The 26,583-nt window shown below is 33.9% G+C and overlaps 1 protein-coding gene across 5 annotated transcripts in view; it reads right to left on the bottom strand.

The window, feature by feature from the left end:
• Positions 1-12,703: 12,703 nt before the first annotated feature.
• FMN1 (formin 1) overlaps positions 12,704-26,583 on the bottom strand; it is a 176,677-nt gene continuing 162,797 nt past the window's right edge. For all 5 annotated transcript variants that reach the window (XM_048948464.1, XM_048948462.1, XM_048948463.1 and 2 more), the window contains 4 exons: positions 25,518-25,569; positions 23,078-23,227; positions 14,585-14,669; positions 12,704-13,502 (listed from right to left, as the gene is read on the bottom strand). In XM_048948464.1, the coding sequence (XP_048804421.1) occupies positions 13,458-13,502; positions 14,585-14,669; positions 23,078-23,227; positions 25,518-25,569 (332 nt within the window). In that variant the 3' untranslated portion in view covers positions 12,704-13,457. The remainder of the gene's footprint in view (positions 13,503-14,584; positions 14,670-23,077; positions 23,228-25,517; positions 25,570-26,583) is intronic.

The following is a 26,583-nucleotide window of genomic DNA, read 5'->3' as shown; positions in this document are numbered from 1 at the left end:
GGTTTGATACTTTAGAAGATATTTAAGACTAAAGACATGGGAAATTTCTTTTAAAATATCAGGACATTCTTTTTGTTATCAGGACATGGTGTGTGAGAAGAAAGAAATGAGTAGAAAGAAGACATATTCTTATGGTATTGCGAAAATATTAAAAAATATATTACATGTAATCTGTAAAGATGACGACTTCAGAAGCACGTGGGTCAGAATCTTACCTTTAATGGTCCATTGTAGTTTTTGCATTTGAAATACATCATCAAAGCAAAGAGGAAAAAAATTGTATGAGAACTGATGATGACTTTAAGTTGGGCTAAAAGGGCAAAATTCATGTGATGAAATACCTCTTTTCTCTGTTTCTCTTTACACTGGTAACTAGTTTCTGTAGTCTGAGGATACATTTGGCATGCTTTCCTTCTAAATTCAAAGAACTTAAAAAAATTCAAATTTTTAAAATTACTGAACTTCAGTCTCTAAGAATAATGTACAGGGAATTTATACATCTCAAAAATTAAAAGCATACTGTGATAATTAAAACCCTATTATCCCATATCATGAATGCATGTTCTCCCCTGAACATTTGCATCGTACTATCTCACAAAGAAAGGGTGCTTGTGACTGCTTCGAGTCGCATATAAAAGTAGCACTGCCAGCCTTCATCAATACCTCAATGGAAACCAAAGATTCTCAAATTTAAAAACAAAAAAAAAGGGTACATCACATTTCTGTTTGCTGCATAACCCACAAATGGCACAAAATACTGCTATAGTTTCTATAAGCAGGATAGGCAAAGAAAATGTTCCAACAAAATTTGCCTCATTTTTGAGGTTGATAAGGGAAATGAAAGATAGAAAAATAGAACCAACATTTTAAAAGGTTTCCCTTAACTCACATATATGGACCTTTGAAGCTCACTTCATACGGCCATTCGTGGCTCAAGCTTTTCATTAAGGCATTAACTTTAAATTCTACTGCTTTGCAGTTTACATAATTGTACAATACTTGGTGTTACTGGCATTATTTGATTAGTTATGAATCATACAATGTCCTTGCCTCTGTGACTAGTAGAGTCTAAAAAAAAAAATAAAATTGAGCACTGGTACAAATACTTGTAAGTTTGACCCATAATCTGGCTGAGAAATTTGCATATCTATTAATGGTGACAATTTCATAAATCATTTCCAGTGCTTTAATCATACTTTGAAGTCTTGGCATTTACAGTTTGAATATACTTCATTATTAGTAACAAACACATGTTGGAAATGGACAAATGCATATTCATGTAGCATGGATTTCTTAAACAGGGAGACAGAAAGCCAGATAAAATACTAAAAGGAAACAGTGTAAAAGGGAAAAAAAGAGAAAGAAGTAGACTTATAACATACTGTGATTGAAAAAATTATCCTTCACTCACCCCTCACATTCTTTTTAAGGAGTTGCAGAGGGTTTTCATGAATGCCCAGCATGCTTAAACAAGTTTCACTGAGAAAGAATAAGTTGTAAAAGTCAAATCACCACTCATTTCTTCTGAGGCTGTCTTCAGCTGCGATCTGCAAAGCTTTAGTTTTTCTCAGAGACAGACACAGGGTATTCTAAGACCAAACTTAAACATTCCTAATTTAAGCACGTAGGAACTACCTGCGCAAGAACAACTGGTAGTATCATTTCCTACAGGGTTGCTCCGAAAGTAATGCCTCCTATATTATTATATTGGCTTACAATGTCAGAGGAGGATGTTGGTGGTATGGCAGTACAGGCTGAACCTTCCCACCAGCACTCTGTTAAATTTTGCTGCAGTTTGACAGATAGCAGCAGAGGGCAGTCTGACCAAATGGCATCTGACATGGAAGTGCTTATGAAGCAAAGCAGTGGCATTGAATTCTTCCACTTGGAAACAATTGCATCCATTGACATTCACTGATGTTGATGGAGACTGAACAGTGGATGTGAGCACAGTGAGGTTGTGGGTAGTGTGTTTCAGCAGTGGTGTCAGCAACATGAAAGATAAATCATGTTCTGGACAGCCATGTAGATTTCTAAGAGTGTGGTATGCAGGCTTTCTTTCATTGCTGGTGAAAATGCACAGTAATGGTGGTGACTGTTGAAAATAATGTTTTTTAGCTGAGAATCTGCTCTATCAAATAGCATTATTGTGCTCTTTGTATCTGTTGAATTTTCCATGGAAATAAAGAGGAAGCATTACTTTCAGAGTGTCTGATGCATAATCTCTATGTAAGTAACTTATGTGCATCCAGAAGAGGGCCACAAAAATGATCTTAGGGGTGGAACACCTCCCCTGTGAGGACAGGCTGAGAGAGCTGGGGCTCTTCAGCCTGGAGAAGAGAAGGCTCTGGGCAGGAGACCTGAGAGCTGCCTTTCAGTGTCTGAGGGGTCTATAAGAAGAAAGGGAACAGACTTTTTAGTGGGGTCTGTTGTGACGGGACAATGGGAGATGGTTTCAAATGAAACAAGGGGAGATTTAGATTGGACATAAGGAAGACATGTTTTACAATAATGGTTACAATACAACAAGTATTGTAACACATTGCCCAGTGAGGTGGTAGAAGCCCTGTCCTGAGAGAGAATTTAAAAATACTTCCATATGAATATGAAACAGTGCATCTCTGAAATTACTGAATTGTGTAAATAATATATGCCTATTAATTAAAAGCAGACAATATGTATTATAACCTTTAACAGCAGTCTAATTTCATTCTGTATTTATGAAATAACACTTTTAAATAACTTTAAAGCTGAAATACAATAACAAATAATGAAGAATTCTACAACATAACAAACAAGCTTTATATCTGATGACAGCTTTCTATATTGAGAAGAGAAGCATTTATGCTCAGCTTTGATGCTATTATATAGGTTTATTCTTGGAACTTCACTTTATCTGATGTATTTACTGTGTGGTACTTTCTCAGAATAACAGACACAGCACAATGGCAAATACTGCTCTTTGGCTAGAGCTCATCAGATATTGAAAAAATGCTACATACCATGAAGCTTGACAGTTCAAGAGCATTTGTATTCCTACCCTTCTTTTAGACCTGAGGGTAAAATTTAGGTTCTTGATGAACACTAGGTCATGTGAATAAAGAACAATCTGGCATTTGACATCTTGGTGTAGCAGTAGAATTCCAAGCTAAGATGCTCATAATGTCTCTTCAACAGTACCTCATTTTACTACATTAAATGATCAAGAAACTAGACAATAAAAAGAGAATGAAGAGACAGTGAGTGTCCCTCTAAGTTGGATTGCTTTGGCTTAGTTAATTTGAATTAGGGTGATCTAACTCGTTACACGTGTTTTAACTATTCAGTTTCTATCTATATATTTCTAACATTCTCAGCACTGTGCTGAGAGGGATGCATTTAAGCATCTCTCATATTTTCCCAATACATGCGTATCCCTTGTCTTCTACAGAAAGCTAATTGTAAACAGTTCTTCACATTTGGTTCATATCTAAATCTTGGTGATTATTTCCATCTAGCATCTCCAATTAATTTACATAACTGTGTTCTTGTCTGAATTCTCAGTACAGTATTCTCTTCTGTGATGAGAAGTGCATCTTTTCAAACAAAAAACACTGGTTTGATCATATCACTATAGATCTGTTGAGTATCTCCACTGATTCCTTCTCTTAACTTGAGTTTTATAATGATTTTCAAGGTCCGTCATAGAGTATCTTGTACGATCTGTTGACACGATCACTCCAACCTCTGATTGGCTAACAATTTTTAAACACTATGCTGTTCTCAAAAATATCTAAAAATAAATAACTTTCTCTCCTTCTTTTTTTCTCTTTCTTTTTCTCTTTTGATGTGTGATGCCAGAACCCCCTCAAAACGGTTGATGTATTTGGCTTTTCAGAAAGTTGCCTAGCATCCTGACAAAGATGCTGCCAGTTCTGTACTCCCTCAATGATCAGTTGCTCAGGTACTGGGTAAATTACTCTATAATTTTATCCTTAAGTTGGTGCTGTTTCCTATTCTAACAGTAGAGAAAGTAGAAAAAATGTCTGCAATGATCTACAATAAGATTTCCTAGACTATCAGTATAGAGTAGTACATGTAACATTAAAATACAGATAAAATGATAACGTAATTTACATTGTGATTTTTTTTCCCTTAGATAATAGAACCTACGTATTAGTGTCTGAAGACATGAAAGATACCTCCTTTGTGACAGTATTTTAACACATGTTTTTTGTGGGCACCATACTTTGAATTCTTGAAAGTCATTTAAGAGCTTTTCAATATTATGTATTTAGAAATGGTAAAAGTTGCCAAAGGTAGCATGAGAACTAAAGGAAATCCACATCCCCAGAAGTGTGTGCAAATTGTCTGTGACACAACCTCCCAAAATATTTATTAAAAGAACTTCAAAAACTTTACATCTGTAAGGATTATTTTATTACTTATTTTACTTATTTTAATTCTTTGCAGATCTCCAAAATAATATGAATCTTTTAAACAAGTGCACAGAATGTACAATATTGACTGGATCAGTAGAGTAAATAAAGAAAACATTATTGTGACAGAGGTATTTAAACAGAGAAACCTACAGTACCTCAGTAATAAGTTTTACATACAAATTTTAAATACAATTGACAGGATGAAGGAAAACACTGAGGAGGAAAATATAGTCTTTTATTTACATATAATGTTTCCTCAAGAACTTAGTTTAAAAATAAATACTCCATTCCATTACAATAACTTTTACAAAGTTAATCATGTGCACGTTTTGTTTTTGAGAAAATTAAACTTTCATTTACATAGTAAACAGACACACACACATACGCAATTACAAAGTGAAGAAGGAAAAAAGCACCTTAATCTATTAACTTATTCTTGGATATTTATGTTACATTTAGCTGAGAACTACTCAAAGGACTTCAATTCCTGAAAATAAAATACTAAACCAGGCTACTACTCTGTTATTTTTGCAGTACATTTTGTGGGATGAAAAGTGCAAAGTTGAGCTTAATTCAAATGACAGCAAATATATTAATGCTGAGTGTGTATGTAACATACGGGCAAAACTATGATTTTATTAAAGTAAATCACATGCAGACACGAGAGACTAATCCCTGTGAAACTTGCTGGGCACATACGGAATATTAATAGCACTGCTAGAGAATTTGCCATTTTGCTATATCTTCAAAGAGATGTTAAGGAGCCAAAGAAGCCTGTATTTTGATGTTTTTGAGTCAAATAGAGAGAAGAGAGGGAAGAGTACCAACAGCAATAATGTTCAACAGTGCAACTATTCAACTCAAATCGATTGGAAAGGAAAACAAAAAAAAAACAACCTCAAAATAACTAAAAAGAAGTTGAAAATCATACTATAATCCTACTAAAAACACTTTCTAGATGCCAACTCTGATTCCTCCAAAAATAATCTTTCCCTATTTTTTCTTCCTAAAACATTTGAACATGTCTAAGCTTCTAGCTTTGTACTTCAGAGAGTACTAGCTGAGTGGTATTCTGTATGAAATGACAGGCTGTATTTTCAAAATCAAACCATGAAAATTTAAATAATCTTTTCAAAAAGATTGGAACATTTAGAAGCCTAAGACTCACTGAATGATTCCAATGTGCTGAAATTAGTTTTTAAAATAAATGTGGCCTTTTTCTGTTGCCCTGTAAGATATTAAAATTTTACTCATTCTGCTCTCACAGTACCTATGATTTGCTTGCAGTTTTTTTGGACAGGGCAGCTTTTGTTAGTAAGTCTGATATAGCTGAAATACACTATCATCACAATAAGTATGTATTTTCAAAAAATACATACTGCTGGTCATCAGCTGGACATTCACAACTTTGCTGAGGACTTATACAAGAAACAGCACATTTCCCCAGTCTCTGTAAACAGTTCCTATCAAATTTCATCTTACATAGTCCATGAGCTTTATTTTCCTTTGCAAATTTCAAAGCAGGTGCAGTAGGATAAGAATGCAATTCATTTGACAAAATCTTTTCTGAACTTGACATCTGAAAATCCTCTCCAGTCTCTTCCTTTTTCAAGTATATGCAAATGAAACTGTTGTTCAGGCTACAGTAGCACATAGACCTGTTGATCACGCACATTAATTATTTACTTGACTTGTGCTCTGAGGAAAATATGATGGAAAATATTTATAAAACATAATGCCAGTCACTGTGATAGAATTCTCACGTCACGTGTACTTTTGGTCTCAAATAGAGCAAAAGTCTTGATTACATAATTAAATGCACAAGTTCTGTCTCCAACTCAAAGAAGCAGGCTTTCTCAGAGTAAAATAGTAAGGTAAGAAATGTTTAAATACATTGTGCTGATTATCTAACCCTTTGAAACTGAGTTGTTTAGGTGAATTACATTCAAATCATGCTCAGGAAAGCTGAATAAGTCTTTGATGTGGTTTGGAAGATAATTGATCTCTTCACCCAAAGGTAAGATTTTCTTGGAGCTTTAACAGCTAGTTTTGTAAATGCACAACTTTAATAAAATGAGAGCGGGGAAAAGGACAGGAATTCATTAGGCCAGTCTATTGAATTTGAACATTACAGGGAATCTTTAAGGAATGAAATTCAGACATGAACCTTTTAATTTCTTCACTGTCTTTCTAGAACACACTAGACTGTAACACAAAATGAATAATTGAAATGAAAAGGAATCAGAAGTACTGTTTTCATGCAGAAAGGAAAAAATAATAATAATCACTTCTATTCCTCCACCTTCCTGTCAGATTTGAAAGAAGTATGGAAAAATGATCTTGCTCTATTTTGCTTTGTTATGAATTGGCGAATTTCCCCCTGAAGTCTAGAATAAACTCACATCACAAAAAGCTTACTCTACTGAAGTAAAAAACCAACCAATCAACAAACTACAAAAAAACTATGGCTTTTACCCCATTCATAGTGATTAGCTGCTAATGGCAATACATTCCTTAAATTACAACATACTAAGAAATAAGCAGTAGGTACCATTCATACAATACATATGTTCATTTGATAACTAGATGCTTTAAGGAGCTGGAAACAACACTATATTCTTTGATCTCTACATGGTTATGCAATTTCTATAATGTGTTATCTATGGATGGTTGCTCAGGATGAGCATTTGCCCAATTACTATGGAATGTATTTACATGGCATGCCAAATGAGAGCAAAAAATTTGGAACTGCAAGCTTGATCTCTCCAGGTGAGAGCAAATATACCATTTGGACCTTTTAATGAGTAATTCACATGGTGCATACACACACACACACACACACACACACACACACACACACAGAATTGCTTCAGATTCCAAAAAAGATTAAAGGAAGACTTGCAATCAGTGAAGAGATGTCACAGCTCCTCTTTCTAAAAGCCACTGGAGCTTAACAAGGATGCTGTACGCCAGAGACAACACAGTACACAAATCTTAGACCATGCCAATACTCCTTAGGACTTCGAGCTTATCAGGTTAGAATTTAATGGGAATTACAGAAAACAAACAAACAAACAAACAAAAAACCAAAAAAACACCCCATCATCTTCAGGATTATATTTTGCCCCGGGGAACTTGTAATTGCATTGAAAAGAATAGCCATCAGTAGTGATAGAATCTGGCACATCATTTACCCTAAGCTATGACTACTGGTTTATGATCAGACAAGGCTGACAACTCAGGTGGTGTGGGAGCCAAATTCTTCCTAGCCCTTGAAAAACATGAAGATTCCTGTTAGGGCAACACTGGAAAACCTGAAATGAAACTGCCTGTTGGCACCTCTATTAATGAATCTTTTTTAGAGGTCAGAGCACAATAAAAAAGTAAAAGTGATTCTGTTCATATTAAATTATATGAGCAACAAAAACAAAAATATAGGCACAGAAGAAAGAAATTTGTATATGAATGCAAAATCTCTAAAATGTACATGGATCAATTAAAGATTACATACTACTACCATACAAAGTTTCTGCTTTTTTGAAAGAGTCTGATAGCTTCTACTTTAATCTTTTACAGCTATGTTCCCTTTTCCCACTGAAAATATATATCCCTTGGACTATATTTTCCAGTCTCCCAGTAGGCCCTAGTACAATCCTGATTTGGGGAATTGAACTGCAGAATAACACCATAATAGCAATGGTTTTAGGAGTTGATGGCCAATGGCAAACAGCCTCTTTCTCCATCCTCCAAAAGTTCTGAGAGCTCCAATACCTTTTGACAGCAGATCCTACCGCAGAAAGAGTAATAGATTCTATAAAGAGGCTTCATAATTCCTCAATATTAGATTGCTGAAAATTAAATTGAGGTGATAAAATGTGAAACGAAATTAATCCAAAATACCTGATGAAAAAAAAAGTCTGCCTTTAATTTATTCTAAGCAGTCAGAAACAAAACAAGGTGGCCAATACTGTTCTACCTCATGGGAAAGCTTATACCACATGATAATCTCCTCCCAAGAAAGTGGTGCAAACACATTTTTATACCCAGCACTTACATTTTACAAAGAGGCTCCAGATGAAAAGCCTGAATTCCTTGAGGTAGTGCTCAAAATAATTTACTGTCTGTTGAAGCTCATCAGTTTGCTGGAATTACTCTTAAGATATTGTGCAAGCTTAAGTGTGGGGGAAAAAAAAAGATAAATTTCATGTGTACATTTTGCACGACGTTTCTTGTACCCAAGCTAAATTCCCACCCACGTGCTCAAAAATGTTGACATAAGCTGAGGAACTATGGTTTCTGTGATTCTCAGATTTCACATGTTGAAATCTAAAGTAATAATGCCCTCAGACTTAGCTTGAGGATCCTTAAGACAGTATTGGATTCTGCAGTATATAAGTTTGCTACCTTGTAATTACCACAATATGCAACAGACATATTAATTAATCATTTGAAAAACAAATGTCTATAATTCGAGAATAGTTTACTGCATTACGTTCTATGTCACACTATTTGTGGTGTATTTTTAAATTTAAAATCACAACAAGAGTTATTCTAGCTTGGATAAAAACTTTATTACAGATAAGAAAAAAAAAATATTGTGTCTTTTTACATACTTCTAGATTTTTCTGTCAGTAAGGACTATCTGAGCTTGTAAGTCATTGGGTATGAGAGTAAACTTACAACATCAGAACTGAGTCCAGTGAGTTGTATTGGATAGACAAACTTTTCACAAAGATGTTCCATCCTAATTTGAAAGCATCAGAGAAGAATGGAGAAGCACTGAGAATGGACAAACCACAATTACCTTTGCTACCTACTTTCAGTGGTTAACTAGCCTCATTAGGAATAGTTTGTAATTTACTTCTAATTTTAATTTCTTATCTGTTTTCAATTGTCAGAACTCTTTTTCTTGCTGGCTTTAGGAGCCACTTCCTAATATTTTCTCTTTTTAAAGCCATGTATTGACTACAGTTAAGTTGTATCTGGCATTCTATCTTCTTTATGCTTACATGCATATACATAGGCTTACCTTCATATGAAAAAATACCAAAGAGAATTTTCCAGGCTGCATCTACTATAAAAAATTAAGAAACTGTGGTGGACTTGAAAAAGAATAAATAATAAGTGAGATCCATATCAAAATTAAACAAGATCCAGACAAGGCCAAGAGTGAGCAAAACCTAGATAGATATACTTTTCTAACACTATAAGTTTAGCCTGTTACCTAAGCACAGACTAGGGAGATGGATTTTTGAAAGCACATTGATGCTGTAATGAGATGAATGTTTTGAATTTGTTTGGGTGTTTCAGAAATTCTGCACCCATACAAGATTAAGGCATCCATTTTTAAAATATAGGCCTGAAGCAATGAAGAAATAGCATCACTAAATAACTAAATACAGAACGTTCTGCTGTCTCATATCACTCAAGTAGGAAAGATAACAAAGAAATTGCTATACATTTACTAGAAATCAGGACGATGAGAATTTGTGCCTCATATGGAAAGCAAAATATTCTGTACATGTTTCATGTAGAAAACAATTGGACTAGTCAGACATACCCTGGCTGTTAATATCTGGTTGCAGGAATATCCTCAGGAATTCAGAAAGTTTGAAATCCCAGGTAAACTTTATCATTCCTAGAACTGCTTAAGACTCTTAATTATTTTTCTCTCTGCTTTCTGAGAATTCCACTGTACTTTCATTTTCCATATGTACAGAAACTACAGTTTCTGTTTTGTTGAAAAAAACTATATTCAAACTACACAACTTACAATCCTAAAATAAAGCACATGGTAAAACACGTGAGTCATGGCAAAATACATGGATAGTTTTTATAAATTAATATGAACACCATGAAAATGTAATTTTTACTGACAAAATACCTCAAATGCTAAAAGGTCATTCATTTTACTATCAGTAAGCAATAACATTGTAAATAAGTTAAAGAGCATTTCACAGATTAGAGAGTTACTTATCTAAATTAAGTTTTTCCTAGTCATCCAGTTTATAAATTAGCAACACATACCATTTTTATGTGCAATAAGCACCCACTGAGTAAAAAGGGTTTTAATACTGCTTTTCTTAACAGATTCTGAGAAACTTGGCAATAATAGGAGAGTAAAAAACATATATTCCGCATAGCATACAAGTATTTTAAATGAAGTAGCTTTGAGAAATAGTAACTGTGTAGCTATGGTTGCTTGGCTTTATTTACTCCATTCTTTTACTTCCTTGTCAGCAATGTAATCACGTACCTTGTACAAGTCTTCTGTTCCCTTCCATCTCTTTACTTTCATCCTTTTGTTTTCTCTCCTCTTTTTCTTCCCCTCTAAACTAGAAAACTGAGGGTAAAATGAGGCACCAATCTAAATTTAATTTTCAAACATTATTTCTGGTGACACTTGCTGACCTCAAGATGAGTCGTCTTGTTGGCTGTTTGTTACATCTGTAGTCCCTAAATATGTTATAATTTAACAGCTTACACAGATACGTAATATCTGCTAATATCTCTTCATTAAACCAATAGTTTAGTTGAGGTCAGCACATCTGCTGTTTGTCATTGTCTGATGACACCTCTCGGCAGCACTAGTGTCAGTGTGGTATTTAGGGGGTGAGTCAGATATTTAGCTGATGAATTCCATCCAAAAATGTCCAAATTTTCAGTAACAGAATTAATTAAATAGTCTAGATGTACTTTTTTCTACACCACTTAAAAACAGTAAAATCGATAGTACAATTAATAGATAATGAAGTTGTACTCTAAATCTCTATTTTAAGAGTGAAGTTGGTATAAACGTGAATAAGGAAGAAACAGTATATCTGTGCAGTGTAAGTTTTGGAGATTTCTGAACAATAGCCTATATTCTTAATATGTTGGCAAATTTATAATCTGAAAACAAAAAGAAGAATTATACATCTAATCAAGGAACATTTTACATCAAAAATTTTAATTTTAATCCCTTTTTATATACATTTTTCAATACTGCAAACTGAAAAAATCACTTTGAACTGAAAAATGAAATTTCACAGAGAGAGATTTTGAAACAGGATATTTCAAGAACTTAAAAATGCTTTCCACAGTATGTTTTTAATAAGAATTTGCAACATCAGTCCTTATTTCACAAACAGTACTACTCTTATTGATTAGTATTGGATAAAACGTGTCAATGAAAAAATCCCAATCAACCAAATGTCAATATACATTCTCTTCGGGACAGATAAAAAACAATAGCAAAACTCAATAGTTATTTGCTTAAAAGATCATCAAAATTGCCTTGCTTGCAGTTCTTTGGTTTTTATAAGCATTATTGCTCCTGTTAGCACTGATAATATGGAAATAAATGTACTTCACCTACTTGGTGGAAGACAAAATTTAAATCTTTGGAATATATTTTTCTTCAGTGGGAATAGCGGAGCTAAAACTTAGTTTATTTTTGTTGGTGTGTTATTGACTGTTTCCATAAAAATGACACTAGCACATCTCAGGTATATTTGTAGCAGCTAGAAACTCTAAAACATTCAGAACAACCTTGCTTCCCTTATTTTTATCTATTGAGGACGATAGAGTCATTTAAGAAACCTGCAGTATATGAAGTTTTCCAGCTACAGTCATGAATGGGAGGTAAATTCCACAACTGTTGTCTTCTTTAACAAGTCTTCATTTCTAGTGATGAATAATTTGTTTAATGGGCATACTTTCCATCTATTAAGTCAAAGGGCTAATGCCTTCCCATCTTTTTTTTCTTTTTGAATTTTTTTTTAATCTAATATCTCTTCCTAAACCATTTCAGTTATCGTTATCATAAAGAAGGCAGTTTCTCTTTATGGTCAGCAAGCAGAAGAACATTTTCTCCAGTTTGTTGTCCTGTTTTTACATTAAATTAACTCACGCTTCAGGACTTTTCCTTACAAGAATCTTCAAGTAACAGTGGATACATGGTAGATTTTTTTCAGGCTCTGCTACTTTACAAGCAATGATTAAAATGCCGCAGGATGACAGCTCATATTTCTTCCTCAAGTTTTACTTATTAAATTTATTTATCGACATAGATATATATTTATATGCTGGATACATTCTTCATAAAATTATAGCAGGACAAGACCGGGCATTTTAGAGTGACTTATTCATTGTTTAAAAGAAAGCTTTCAATAGAATTGAAAGATTAAGATTTAATGACAAATATATAACTTCATGGAAACATATTTTAGTTCAATTAATAACGATGAGTAAAAACATTATTTTATGGAACTGGTAGTTTCAACAAACACTGAAATAAAAATATACTTTTTAATCTCTTTTTTTCTTTTTTTGTTTTTTGGAGTTCAGAATATAGGACAGGTTAAAACAAACAAAAAAATAGTGAATCAGTTACACCATCGATCATACAGATAAAGAATTTGAAGCTATTCCTTTCCATGTGCAAAATATTGCTTTCATTTCAATGTGTGGCATAAGTTGAGGTCTCTATAAAAATATTTATAGTAAAATACAGAGTAAATCTATAATTACATTTAATCAGTTATAGAAAGATGCATCCAGTACTCAGACACTGTAATATTACTTACAGTTAGTCTATTTTACCTCAGTTACTGCTGAAGTAACAAAAAAAATATTGTATAACAGTGCTTTGTGAGCCAAACAGCATATTTGCTCTAATCTACACAAAGCCCTGTAAATAACCTACAAGTTCTTAGTCATTATCTAATCTTGTATCCAAATTTTTCATTTAAACTCTTTCATTTTACTGCATTATACATAGAGTCCTTTAAATAACCATAAACAACTAGATTCCTTACAATGTAAGGAAGAACTACAGAAAATCATTCTGAATTCCCATGTAAAAAATTTTCTTAGAATTCCTTCTACTTTATGTACAAACTCCTTTGAAGGAACTGAAAAACATTTAGTGGATTGTCTTGGAATAGATCAGCAAAGCAGAATTCAATAACAAACATAAGGTGCTCTCTGAGCCATAGGCATAATAAAGCGTCTTGAAAGGTATTACGACACACTATCATTTTCATCTTTCTCCTTTCAGTTGGCATTCACATTGGCTTCTTTTTGACGTAGTCTCTCTTTCTGTTGTTAAAAATAGAAAGAACTTTATTATCATTCTTTCCTCTAATTTTCTGTCTGCTCTCAAGTTGCCTTAAGTATTTTGTCTACAATACTGAGAGGTACTAAATGACTCAGCAGATCAGAGTTTTGCTTAATTAAAAAGAAACAATCAAACAAAAAACTCCTGGAGCACTCAAGGAAGGCTCACAGTGAGTTCACTAGTTACTTTAGCGAAGCTGAGCTTGCTTTAGCTACACACTTGTCAAAAACTGTGTGCCTTTAAAAATAGCCAGATGAATGAGCAGCTCTGTGAAGATCAGTGCAGTGAGAGTAAACAAGATACATTTCTCAGTTTAATACCTTCTTTTGTCCAAAATGGTTTCTGCTGACATAAATACTCCAATTTAGCATTAGGTAGATTATGTTGTCTAATGACCCTTTCCCAAGCAATTTTAGTCGTTTTTATCTCTGCTGCCTATCCTGCAACTGATATGCTCTGTTGGGCATGGAAATAACTGACTTCCTTCATGTACATTTCCCTCCCATATTCTCTTGCATCCCACAGTTTGAGAAATTCTTTGCCTTGCACAAAGATAAAAACCAGTTTTGTCTACAGTGTAAATTATTACTCCTCTTTCTATGTCCTATAAAAAAGAAACTGGGAAACACTAATGACAAAATAAGGATTTGAACCCTTCTACCACTATTCAACAGAGTAAACAACATTTTGAAAGGTTTTAGAGAAAGAAGATGCTCTCTCATTTTTTAAATGTGTACAGCGAGCAGTAAATAGCACAAAAGAAAATACAAGAGACTTAGCAGCAATGGGGAAGAAATCAGAAAAGGTCTAATTATGTTTTCTTCTCTAGAATAGCGGAGCCATACTTAGGCACAACTAAATTAAGCTTTAACCTTCACTATTAGACTACTGTAGGGCATAAGCTTTGCAATTTTTCTTTGGGAAGAATAATAACCTGCTACATTCAAACTGACTAAGAACTCTGCATCACACTTCAACAACAACAAAAACCCACCATCATCCTGAATGACAAGAACAGTGTCACAAAAATATTCTAAATGTCATGCTGAGAAAGAAATCATACCAGGCTAGCCGTAGGATTGATTTTCTTTGTTTCAACTTTCTTCTCTGCAGTTAACTTGCTTACTGATTGCTGAGCCACTTTAATTCTGAAACAAAATATACACAGAAGGCATTGTTAGATTCAAAGAAATTCAAACTGCTCTAGATCTGCTTAATATATATTTTACCTGTAAAAAGTACCACCACCAACCTTTTTAGACACAAAAAAGACCAAACAGAATACTAATTAGTATTCAAAGGCACTTCATAAAGTACCAGAATAGATCAGAATGCATTTTTACTGAAGAGAAAAGCAAAAGCAAAAGCATGGTCTGTCTTCTGAGATTTTCAGTGTATAATGCAGGCAAACTATCTCTCCTTTCTTGTAGGATCAGGATTGTATGGAACCAAAACAGCTGCAGTAGGAAGGCAAAAAGATACTTAACAAAACATCCACAAACCAGCTGGCTAGATCTTTTATATATACAGGATACAATATTTTAGCAAGACATTTGCTTGGTTATCCTCTTAATTTCCTCTGAAGATCTTGAAATGAAAGCATTTGCCATTTTTTATCTTAATGTTTTCCTTGTTGCTTTACATGGAATTGACAGGCCAATCTCACTGATGTGGTGATAGAGAGATACAAATTAGAAGAAGTTCTTGTGCACAGATAGTTAAGGCAGCCTTGTGCACAACTACACACCAGTCTACTAAAAGCACTACTGAGATAAGGGGAGAGAACACAAATCTGACTCCATTGTTTCTATTCTTGCCTTTTGATCTTATTGTACTGCAGATCCTAAATCCTGTGTTTCTGTGAGAATTTATTGAGAAGAGCACAACCAGAAGTTTTATCAAGAGGGAAAGGAGAAAAGGACTTGACTCTCCTCTTTCAGACAGAGGAAAAGGCAGGGGAAATTATGTGCTAAATAGTGATAAAAAGGAAAGAAAATTCTTGGTCTGCTGGAGACAGGATCTGGCCAGCTATCTGCCTTTAAAATGCTGATGCTACAGACGCCTACTTTACAACTCAATATGCAATATGCAGAGGGAAAAAAATTGCAAGTGAGTTTTTACAAGCAAAAACTCAGCAACCCAGTTTTCACTACTACACACAAGATCAGCCTTTTACTATAAACAACACATTTCTTGGCACTCAGGAACTGAAAAATTGTATTTTCTTCTCTTATTTAATTTTTTCCACTTGTAGAAATAATTGTTATGGCCGGTCAAAAAGTATTAAAAAATACCACGTCCAGTTCAAACCACTTTTGACACGCTCAATTTTTGAGGAATTTTGGAAGAAAAGCAGAAAGGAAAGTGGATTATAGCTGCAATTACTGATGTGTATTTCCTTGTTGTAACATTATCAGCATACCCAATTCTGGACATCTTTTTAAAAATACAGAACACATTCATAAATTCCTCATTGTGTTTATCAACATTCAGTGCTGGAAAATAACATTCCTTGTTGTAATTCCTAGCTGCATGTACTATCTCAAATACACCAAGATGAAGTTACTATTCTATACATTTTAAAACTTATCTGTAGCCTTGCTAAAACTTAATTAGCTTTCTCTGTGTCAAGTCAGCAACTAAGCTGTAACATACTACTCCATTCTTTTACAGTTTTTTGTTAATCAGTACATTTTTGCTTCTTTTTCATAGATGACAGCAGCCACTGAACAGCATGCTATTCCTCACAGCTGCAGAGGTTTATGCAAAGATGATAATGCATTTTAGGTGTGTGTAAACACGTTCAGCACAATCAAATGGAGGTATGAATTTCTAAACTTTTACCTGTTTCAATCATGTTTTCTTTCCTATCACATTCTCTTTGGTCCTAGGACAGTTTTCTGAACTGCTTTTAAATGTTTTGAGTCCACATTTTCAACTGAAAGGTGAATTCTAGAGATTATACATTCTTGGTCTTGAAAAGAAAATTATTTGTGCTGCTGATTTAGTTGTAACTCTGTGTTTTATTCTATATTTGCACTATATTCAAGAAATCTGGAATTTTTTACATGGAATGAATAGTTTGGAATAGGGAATAAAAATAAACCAGCTCACTAAAATTATCTGAATCATTCGATATTTGGTTCAGAGAGACATTATGAATAACACATTGTACTTTTAGGGAGAAATCACTTTGTTAACGTATGACTGATAAGATTAGGAGGAATTCACAGAAAGTTAAGTACATAATTTTAGATGAATATAATTTCCTGGGATTTTTTAAAGTCAATTATTAGCAAAGCAATTACATCACTGAAGCATCCACACTGTAAACTTGCCTAATAAATAGTTCTTTTCTTTGTTAAACATGTTTAGGGTGCTAGAACTGGCTACTGTACATGCAAGCACTATTGTTGAAATTAGAAAAACAAAATAGTATGAAAACCATCCAAATTTAAAATCATAAATTTGCCTGGTGGTGGTAGATCAATTTGTGTATTCCTTTCCATTATTTCAGGCTCATCGGCCTGCAGTTCTCTGGGTCTTCATTTCTCCCTTTCTTGAAAATGAGAGTGCTGTTTCCCTTTTTCCAGTCTCTAGGGACTTCGCCTAACTAAAAAGCCATGACTTTTAGAAGCTTGGAGACTGCACAATTCAAGGGGCAGAGCAGTCTAAGAACAACTAATTATAAACTTGGAAAAATATTTTTTGCAAAGGAAACAGCAATGGCTTGTCTTTACAGAAAACAGCTAAAGACTTACTTCTGACAGGGTCACCTCGGGGAAGGCCTGCTTTTCTTTTTCCTGCGTGTTTTATAATCTCAGCAGAGGAGGCAATAGATATTCCTCACACGTTGTGTTTTGGGTAGCATTAATCAGTGAATGTCACAGCTCAGGTCTACTTACCATACCAAGACATTAAACACCAATAGTTCTGGTGTCAGTGTGTTTCAGTGGAGAAAAAAGAAGATTTAAGGAATGCAAGTCAATTAAGCTTTGAAATCTGATCAACCACAACACGGTTATGTTCAAAAGAAACATTATTCTCATTCAGTAGTGAGCAAAAGAGGTCAATATATCCTGATGAATAAAGAAGATACGATGTCAAATGCAATGCTGAGCAGTATAGCACAGTATCACACAATATGGAAAAGAAAACTGAATGAAGTAAACAAAGAAACGTATTTTTAATTGGGAGACTCATGACTCCAATATTGTATTTGAATCTTTACTATAATCAGAGGGAATATAATTTGCTTTTTTCCTGCCTCGATGTGACAGGTGCTGGTTTTCCCTCTAAACTAGATCCAAGTCATGCCTCTTAAATTGGACCATATTAGCGAAAAATATAAGCATCATTTTTATTTTTAATTTATAACTCCAACACAGAAATTCAACTAGAATATATGCTTGCATTTAATAAAGTTTTCATCGTAAGCCAGGTAACTCAGCAGATAAACTCTTGCCACGTTCACTCATGCTTCCCACCCAGCCAAACAGAAGGTGTGAGCTGGTTCATTCTGCACTTGAAAGCAGTTAGGATACAAAAACTCCTGTCTGAGCAAGCTATTCATGAATGTTCAGGTCTCACTGGTGTGCGAAGACAGACAATTATTTGGTAAAGTCCTTGCTTAGCATCACAATAGCCTTATAAAAGACCTTGAAGTTTGAAACACTTCTATCATTATATTGTACAATAGAATTGGCTAGTCAAGCCTCCTGTCAAGTCTTCTAAAAAGAACTTGATCATTATTTATCAAATCTTTAAATTGTATATAGAATAAATATTCATTTATATACATTTTTCTATGTTTGTCTGATGTAATTATCAGTGGAATTTCTCTCCAAATCTCAAAATGCTAATACACTTAGTTTGCTTTTACTTTTTTTCTGGATTTACTGATTATCTGTTTGAAGGTGATGAATTTTACCACTGTAGTCACAAGAAAAGAAATAACTTTATGCCTTTATCAAAGCTGGTGCTTAAGAAAAGAACAGTAAGTCCCAAAAAAAGCTACATCAGCCCAGACTAGAAATATGCTTCAGTCCAGCTGAGCTGGATACCACTAGATACTAAGGAACATCTAAGGACAGCCAAAGCATTCAGTAGCAATCCCCACAATGCTCTCCCAGCAGGAAACTCTCTATGAACAGTTCGTCATATTCTAATATGGATTTGCACCATCATCATTCAGAAGCAATGCAAACTTTTGGCACCTGGGACATCTGGTGGGAAGGTATTCAACCGATTAAGTACGGCTACTGTAAGCAATTGTATTTGGCTTGTGCCAGCCACTTGCTAATTTCACTCGATATTGTGTTAAATGAGGTATGTAACAACTATTTCCCAATCAGTCTTCATGCTTTTAAGTTCTCTATTGTATCTTTTTCATTAGGTTCTGAGCAGCTTAGCATATATATCCCATACTACATATGATACAGTGAGAGAAACTCACATTTAAAGTCAAGCTATAAAATAAATCTGGCCTTTGAAAACTGTTATAATGTCTTGAACTAAAGATTATTTTTCCTCATTGCTCACTGCAATATTGAAAACAAAAATATAATCCACTGCTTCCTCTGTGGCAAGTGCTCCTGCCAAATTTCAGTTGTTAGGTGCAAGTGAGCCTCACAGATTAGCTTAATTGATGGTTAGACCAATAATGTGCACCAAAAATGAAAGAGGTAGAAAGCTATAGCCAACTCCATCTTACTAGAGTAAACAAAAATTTACTGGGCACCTTCACTGCCCTTTTTATTGTTCAGACAACTACCACCATTGCTACTCACAGAGCTCAGAGCTTCAGCGTTTTAAACCTGTGATTCATTGCTTTTGTGCACCCCAAAAAAACAATCACTACAGCTCTTTTCACAAGATAAAGGTGATACCATCAATGTGTTTTGTGCTAGTGATAACATTGAAGAACAAAAAAGGCATTAAAAAAGGGACCTTCTAAAAGCAGGAAGCACCCTATTTTTAAGGTGAGACGCATTTCTGTTTATCAACTGACTGTGTCTTCTCTAGACATTGAGACAAACTCTGGTCCTTTTTTGTTTTCTGATTTCTGTTACCTAGCTGTGCAATTTGTATGTGTATTCTATCTAAAAGAAATGATAGACTTTCTTGTGGTAACTGTTGCTACAATCTTACGTTTGTAGTGGAAGCAGTGAGAAAAATTAACAGCAATAATTGCATTCCTATATGGTTGCTTCATATGTAAAGCATAAGAACATGATAATCCTCATCACACTTATTTTGCAAAGCATATGATTACATTCTGTGATTTTCTATTCATTGCTGCAAACAACTTGTTATTTTTTTTTAAATATATATGCTTATATTTTTTCCTCATACTCAGACTTGACTAGAGTATTATGTTAAAATACACTTCAATAGATCTTGAATGCTTTAACAGACTTATGGGTAGATATTCACATATTAATACACATTTATTTTGATTCTGAATGCATAGACATTCTAACTGAAAATAAAATTGAATTAAAAAAAGGAAAAGAGACTTGTAGATATGCAATTTGCCACAGTATAAGATGGCAGAACTTTGTTTTGAACTTCAGTTTTGTTAGCATCTCAAAATCTCAAAAATAATAAGAAGAAAGCAAAAAAAGGCAGTTGATGTACCTGGATGCACAATCAAAAAGTTTCTTCATTTTATCTCTATAGTCATTTATTTGTTGTATTTATCTAGGTTTGTTATCTATTTGTAATTCTGTCTTGTTTTTTTTTTTTTTTTTTTTTTTAATGGTGTTCAAATTTTGTCCAGGAAAGAGACAACGATTCAACAATATTTTGCAGGCAGCTGATTTATTTTCATGGTGAGTTAAGTGCCAAGCAGCTCTGTTAAAGTGTTCCTTTACTTCATGAAAAAGCATTAATCTAATTAGATTTCTACAGTTGCGTTACATTTAGGAGCCAAGTAGATGTTAGACAAAACAGGCTCCTGCAGCTGAGGCTGTCATTTTGTTACAGGGGATATCCTTTCTCCCAGAAATTCAGAGATTTTATAGTTTCTCTTATGCAACACAAACTAGCTCGTTTTGAGTATAAAAATTTAATTTTCCACTTTAAATCTTTTGCCCCAGTTCACTACTATTAATTTTAAGGCAATACATTTTTAAGAATGTATTTGGCATGGCATATTACTGATAATTCTGCATATTATAATTAAATTTAGAATTTTCTGAGCCATACTTTATGAATGAGAAATTATAATCCAATATTGACATTCCCCCATAAATGTAAACAAATCCATATTTAGGTATCTACATGACTAGATTAATTCAGATACATTTTATACTTCTGCAGCTCCTCCTGAAATTTGAAGGGTAAGGTAACAGTAAAAGTGTTTATATAAGAATATCAATGTCTCAGTTTCAGAGCCCAACAATGAAAATACTGGCTTATGATACCAATTTTTCCTCTTTAAATTTTTTTTTTAGAACAAAAGAATTCATTGGTGATGAACATGGTTTTTTTTTTTTTTTTTTTTTTCTTTTTAATTACCATCTCTAGAAATGCAAAACAAATAGTGCATCAAATTAATTAGCCAGTTATGGAAGACAGCTGTCCATTCCTGTCATACTGAGGTTTTTAGTTACCAATGTGCAGAATGAGCTTTCTTTCAAAATTTCTTGGGCATCAGTTCATCAACTATTAGTCTCACACTTTGTAAAACAAAACCTTAGAAGGTCGGGAATTCACAGGACATTTTCAGATGAGTGAAATAGTTTTCCCATCATTTAAATTTACTGATTTCATGAAGTTCTTCTTTTCAGTAGCACATTACGAAACAATTTAGGATGATGAAAACAGCTCTTCTGTCATTCTAATTTACTTATTACACAAAGATCCTCATTTCAGCACCTCATAGTCTTGATGAATCACCTAGATTTTTAATGTAAACAACAATGAATTGTTCTTTTGAGATTAATGAAACTTTAAAAAAAAATCGAATTCTGAAAAAGTCTATAATCCAGAAATTAGCACTTTGAAGAAATATTCTAACAAGTGGCATTGCTTTACATTCATGAATAGGAATAAAAATATGTATTAAAGGAACTGATGAAATATTTGCAATCTATTTTTACTATTACATTTTATTTACATTATTATTAAACAGTAATTCTCATCTCATTCCAGCAAGAAAACACAGAATACAGCAGTTTACTCAACAAAGATTTCTTGAACGTTGTTTTAAGAAACTTTGAGGGGTTTTTTTCTTTTTTTTTTTTTTAAAAGATTTCTAATGTATTAATCAAACATTATATTAATCAACAACTTAAATCAATTGCTCTGAAGGGATCACTGTATCCCATCAGCAAAGCACTAACTACGTACAAAAGAATAGATGTATGCTCTGGATGAATTTTTTCTCTGAACTGAAGTATATCCACTATACGATCCCTAGATGATTAGAGCAATCTTCTCAGTGGCTAATAATTTTACATGTTTTTTATTTTGGAAAACTATTTGAATATTGACTTAGAGAAAAAAAATTAAAAGATTCTGACAGTGTTCACACTTTCCAGCTTCTAAAATCAATTTAACTATTATACAGATTATACCAACACCTACAACTTTCAAGAGTTTAAAACCTGTAAAACAATGTACATTAGACTGACAATCAGGAGTTTATATTTTCTCCATTTTGTCCTTTAAAAATCTATTTACAGGATTCAAAGATCCCCACTGATTTAAAGCAAAAAAGGCAAGTGTAAGTGCTAAGATCTTTTAGGAAATCTTTTCTTTACATCTGTGTCACTTCAGAATACACACCTGGGTTTGTATTTCATGCTTAAAGTGATTAGTCCATTCTTTTCCAAAGCATGATCACAATACCACCTTTTAGGTCTTTTCAAATGAATTGAGACATGATTAACATGGCATTTACTCACTCATAGTACAGATATCTTTGGAAAAGATTTTTAGCTTCTTTAAGAAAAGTGTGCAAATAATTGAAGGATTTATATTTTATTTTTTTACTCTAACTAATAAAATAAGTTGACTGCGGTGAGATCCAGCGGTAAGTAGTTTGAAGTCCTCAGCAGGACACCAAGAGTCAGAAGTGGTGCTGTAAATTCAGTGTTGGGCTTCAACACAGTGCTAAGTGTGGCCTGAATCTCTGGGGCTTCCCTTTGATGCAAGTGCAGTATATTAACTGGAAAAGCATTCACTTTTATTTGTCTGTACTGTCTGCGACAGCAATATCGCCTCATTTAGGCTAGTTCAACATGAAAATGCACAGAGAAGCAATCTGTTACAAATTAGCACAGCTCCCCTTTCATTTTACTAGCTAGTAATTGGAAGGGGTTACAAAAGTGTAATTTATCAGATTATATGTGTTTATCTTTTTGTGGGGACAGCATGCCTTTGGTGAATTTTCCTACGCACCCTGAGGGAATAATCTTTCCTTGATGTCCATTAGATCTGAAAGAAAACAATGACGCCTGTGAAATATAGGAGTATAATTTGTTAGGTTTGAGAAGGAACAGTTTCCCAGACATCTAAAATAGTATTAATGACTTTATTAGAACCTTACCGCTCCTTGGAAATGCTTTTGCTCTCTCGTTTCCAAATGGTCTTGAAGTCACTGCAGAATTCGTACCACACCGTGAAAACATAGTTTGGTGTGATCTCCTTCTCACCAGGCTTTGGCTTTATCCCAAAGTATCCCACTGTTTCTTCAAAGCTAGGAGGGGAAGAGAAAGAAACTGTCAATAGTAAGCCTACAGGGGAAAGTTTGTCTGAGGGCTGATTCCTGATTTGGTAGTCAAGGCTGGCAGTTACCATTACTTCCCCTTAGCCTTGGAAATCATAGCAGCAATTCATGCTGGGTGTAACTATCCTTCCAATATCTACCTCACTCTCAGGAGATCAGCTTATAGATGCATGAACCACCACAGAGATATGTCACACAGTCAAATCATGGGCTCAATTTCTTGTATTACAGGAAATGTTATATTCTACCTAAGTCTTTAATATTATTCACAATGTGCCACTGAGACCTTATTTTGCCATTTCTCTTTATAGAAAGACTACAGAAGAGTCATGTGCCAAGTGAGGAAAAAACCTCCAGCTCTGGTTAAAAATAACTTTCAGATAGTTAGAGATTTTACAGAAAATGAATTGTCTCCTTCCCAGTGTGTCAATAAGCAGATAACAGCAATGAATTTTATGAAAAAAAAGAACATTATCAATATGGTAATGCACTTTTATTTTATAAGGCAGCTACAGAATTATTATGCAACTAAATATTTTCATTTTCATATTTTTATTACAGAAGATACTTTTGAGAATATTTTAACTGATTGTGCTTATTTAACCTTTATGATATTGCTTTGTGCAGATAAAATGAAACAGTTCACATTACTAATAACAGTACATGGAGGTTGATCTAAATGAACCAAAGTAGTATGTTCACTTTTGTAGAGGTTGAATCACTTCTTTCTGCAAAGCATAGGTCACAGAGCAGTAAGATTTGGTGATAGTTATTAAAAGTAATATGTATTTTTCACAGTCTAAAGAAAGATCAGTGGTAATTTGTACTTTACATTACTTTTTTTGAGCCCAGAAAGACTCCTCCTTACTTGGACATCCAGGTTGGTCTTTCTGCACAGTCAGAAAAAGAGATAGAAAACTCCCAAATATCTCCCAAGACAATCAGTGTCCCAGGTGAACTGTTCCCATTTGCTGCAGAAGGGGCAGAAAATTAGCTCAACAGTTGACTAGCAGCTGGCTGACCTGTTTAATTTCTACTTATTGACAAATTTTCCTTCTGTAGCACAGTTGTTTTCATGTCCCCTCTGCTCTGCAGCCTTTCTGGAGCAGAGTAGGCTCTCTAGGGTACAAAGGTACATCTAATTTGCAGTTGACATAAAGAATTACTTGTCTGATACTGAATTTAGGTTTCTCAACTGCTAACATTCAGCATTTTAAGTTACTGCTGAAAAAATCTGTTACTCCTAAAAGTCAGGAAGCAGCCCAGGAAGCTAGAGCAAGCTGAATGACAACAAACAGTGCTAACTGGGAAAGATCAGAAGATGAAACATGAAAAGGGGCAAAGCACTAAGTGTCAGGATGAAGGCAGAGGAGGGTGGGACAGAGGAATTTGAGATTCAGGACAGCTCTATCAGCTGCATCAGTTGGAATAGAGGATTCAGCTAGGAAGTTAGCAGGGCTGCTGTTACACGAGGCAGAGTTGCAAAGAGCTTCTGGTCCTTCTGCTCCCTGCTCAGCTACCCTGGTCAATTTGTACAGCCAAACAGCTGAGAAATATTTGGCCAACTGATTGTAATGCAAATGAAGTTAAAAATCAGCGCACTGTGTATCTATTATTCTATATATCTGATACTCTTTTCATAGATGGTCTTCAAAAAATGCATGAAAAGTGTTTTGCAAGCTTTTCTTTAAATTGTCTTATCATTTTACATTCATATGAATGGAGCAGAACAATCTTGAGTAAGTATGAGGTTAAAGGTAGACACTTCGATCTAATGAAAATATAACCTGCTACACAATATTTAATAGAAATAACAGTTTCTTATCTATCCATGTATCTACTTGTCTTCTTCGTATGTTGCCTCTTCTGGCCCAAGCAATGTATAGATGTTCAGATCAGAAAGCCATTTGGATTTCCCTGGTTTCTTAGTATATCACATTCAGTAGATTAAGGTGATGAAGAAGTTTTGTGACAGTGAAACATATTTTTACTACGTTAAGTAGTTAATCAGTTACTACAATATTCTTTAAAACAAGGATTCAATTCAATGTTGACAGTAATTAAAACCTCAAACACAGGAGACTGGCTAAAAATCCAACTGAACTTTTTCCTGGAAGACTATATAAGAAATTTTCAGAAAGCATTACTTCTTTGAAGTACAGATGCTTTTTCCTACTTAACATCATTCCTAGACCAATAACATCTTTAACCAAAAGCAAACAGTTAGAAAAAAAAAAAACATGCAGAAAAAAAACCTTACCATTTTTGTGCATTTTCCAAACTGCTCTCTTCTTTCTTACGTTCTTCTTTAGCTGTCAGTGAGAAACATTTCAAACATATAAATTACTGCCTTAATGTTTTAGAGATCCCACAGATTCAGCATTCCTTCCATTCAAAATTAGATAGGTTGTATGCTAGATATAATAGAAGTAATAAACATTTACTAATTTTCATTTTTTGTTTATTTTTTATACCTAAATCTATACTCTTAATATAATAAGAAAGTGTACTGGATTTCAAAAGTAATTTAAAATCTGATACCATAATACATAGAAGCATATATTAATCAAAATAAAAGGAAATAATTAAACTTGACATTCAGATTTTAAAAAAAGAGAGCACTAAGTTGTGCATATTCCTTTATTGTTGCAGAACTTACAATTTTAAACCAATTTCTGCAGTGCAAATAATTGGAAGTTGCTGAACAGGTAACAAACCCAGTTAACACCAACTGTTCCATATAGCTATCACATTTTGTTCAGGAAACTGGAAAGTGAAAACACATGTACTAAGTTTTAAATGTACAAGATTTTTTGAAAAAGCAGCCAAGAGTTTGAAATATGGTCACTGAATCTGAACCTCTCTGTTACAGAGTACTCAGACAAACTACTTACAGGGATTTGATTTTTCAAAGGATGGGATTTCTCTGCTTTTCAATCTTTTCCTCAAGCAAAAGCCCTAGTTCTGTTTGAAAAATGCTGATAAATTCTTCTTAATTCCATATACAGTATAGCCAACTTAGCTGCAGCAGAATACTACGTATATAAAAAAAAACATTACTATAGGGGAAGACTTATTTGTATTCCACAACAGAATAAATTCAGAATTCAGACACTGTAATGATACAGAGATAAAGAACTGCTGTCTCTTAAGGAGTGCACATATTGATGAAATGTAGTTACAGCTATAATCTTGATTTCAGACAAGGCCATCAAGAAATGCATGCAGAATGACCCCATTTCATGACTACGGTACTTACACAGAGATTTGTATTAAACTAAAATCACTTAAGAACTGGTTTACTTCAAAACACTGCTGAACATTGG

This window comes from Lagopus muta, chromosome 6 (genome assembly GCF_023343835.1).
Source record: "Lagopus muta isolate bLagMut1 chromosome 6, bLagMut1 primary, whole genome shotgun sequence".
NCBI lineage: Eukaryota > Metazoa > Chordata > Aves > Galliformes > Phasianidae > Lagopus > Lagopus muta.
Note: the sequence above shows the minus strand (reverse complement) of the source record. Positions and strands in the feature narration are given on the sequence as shown.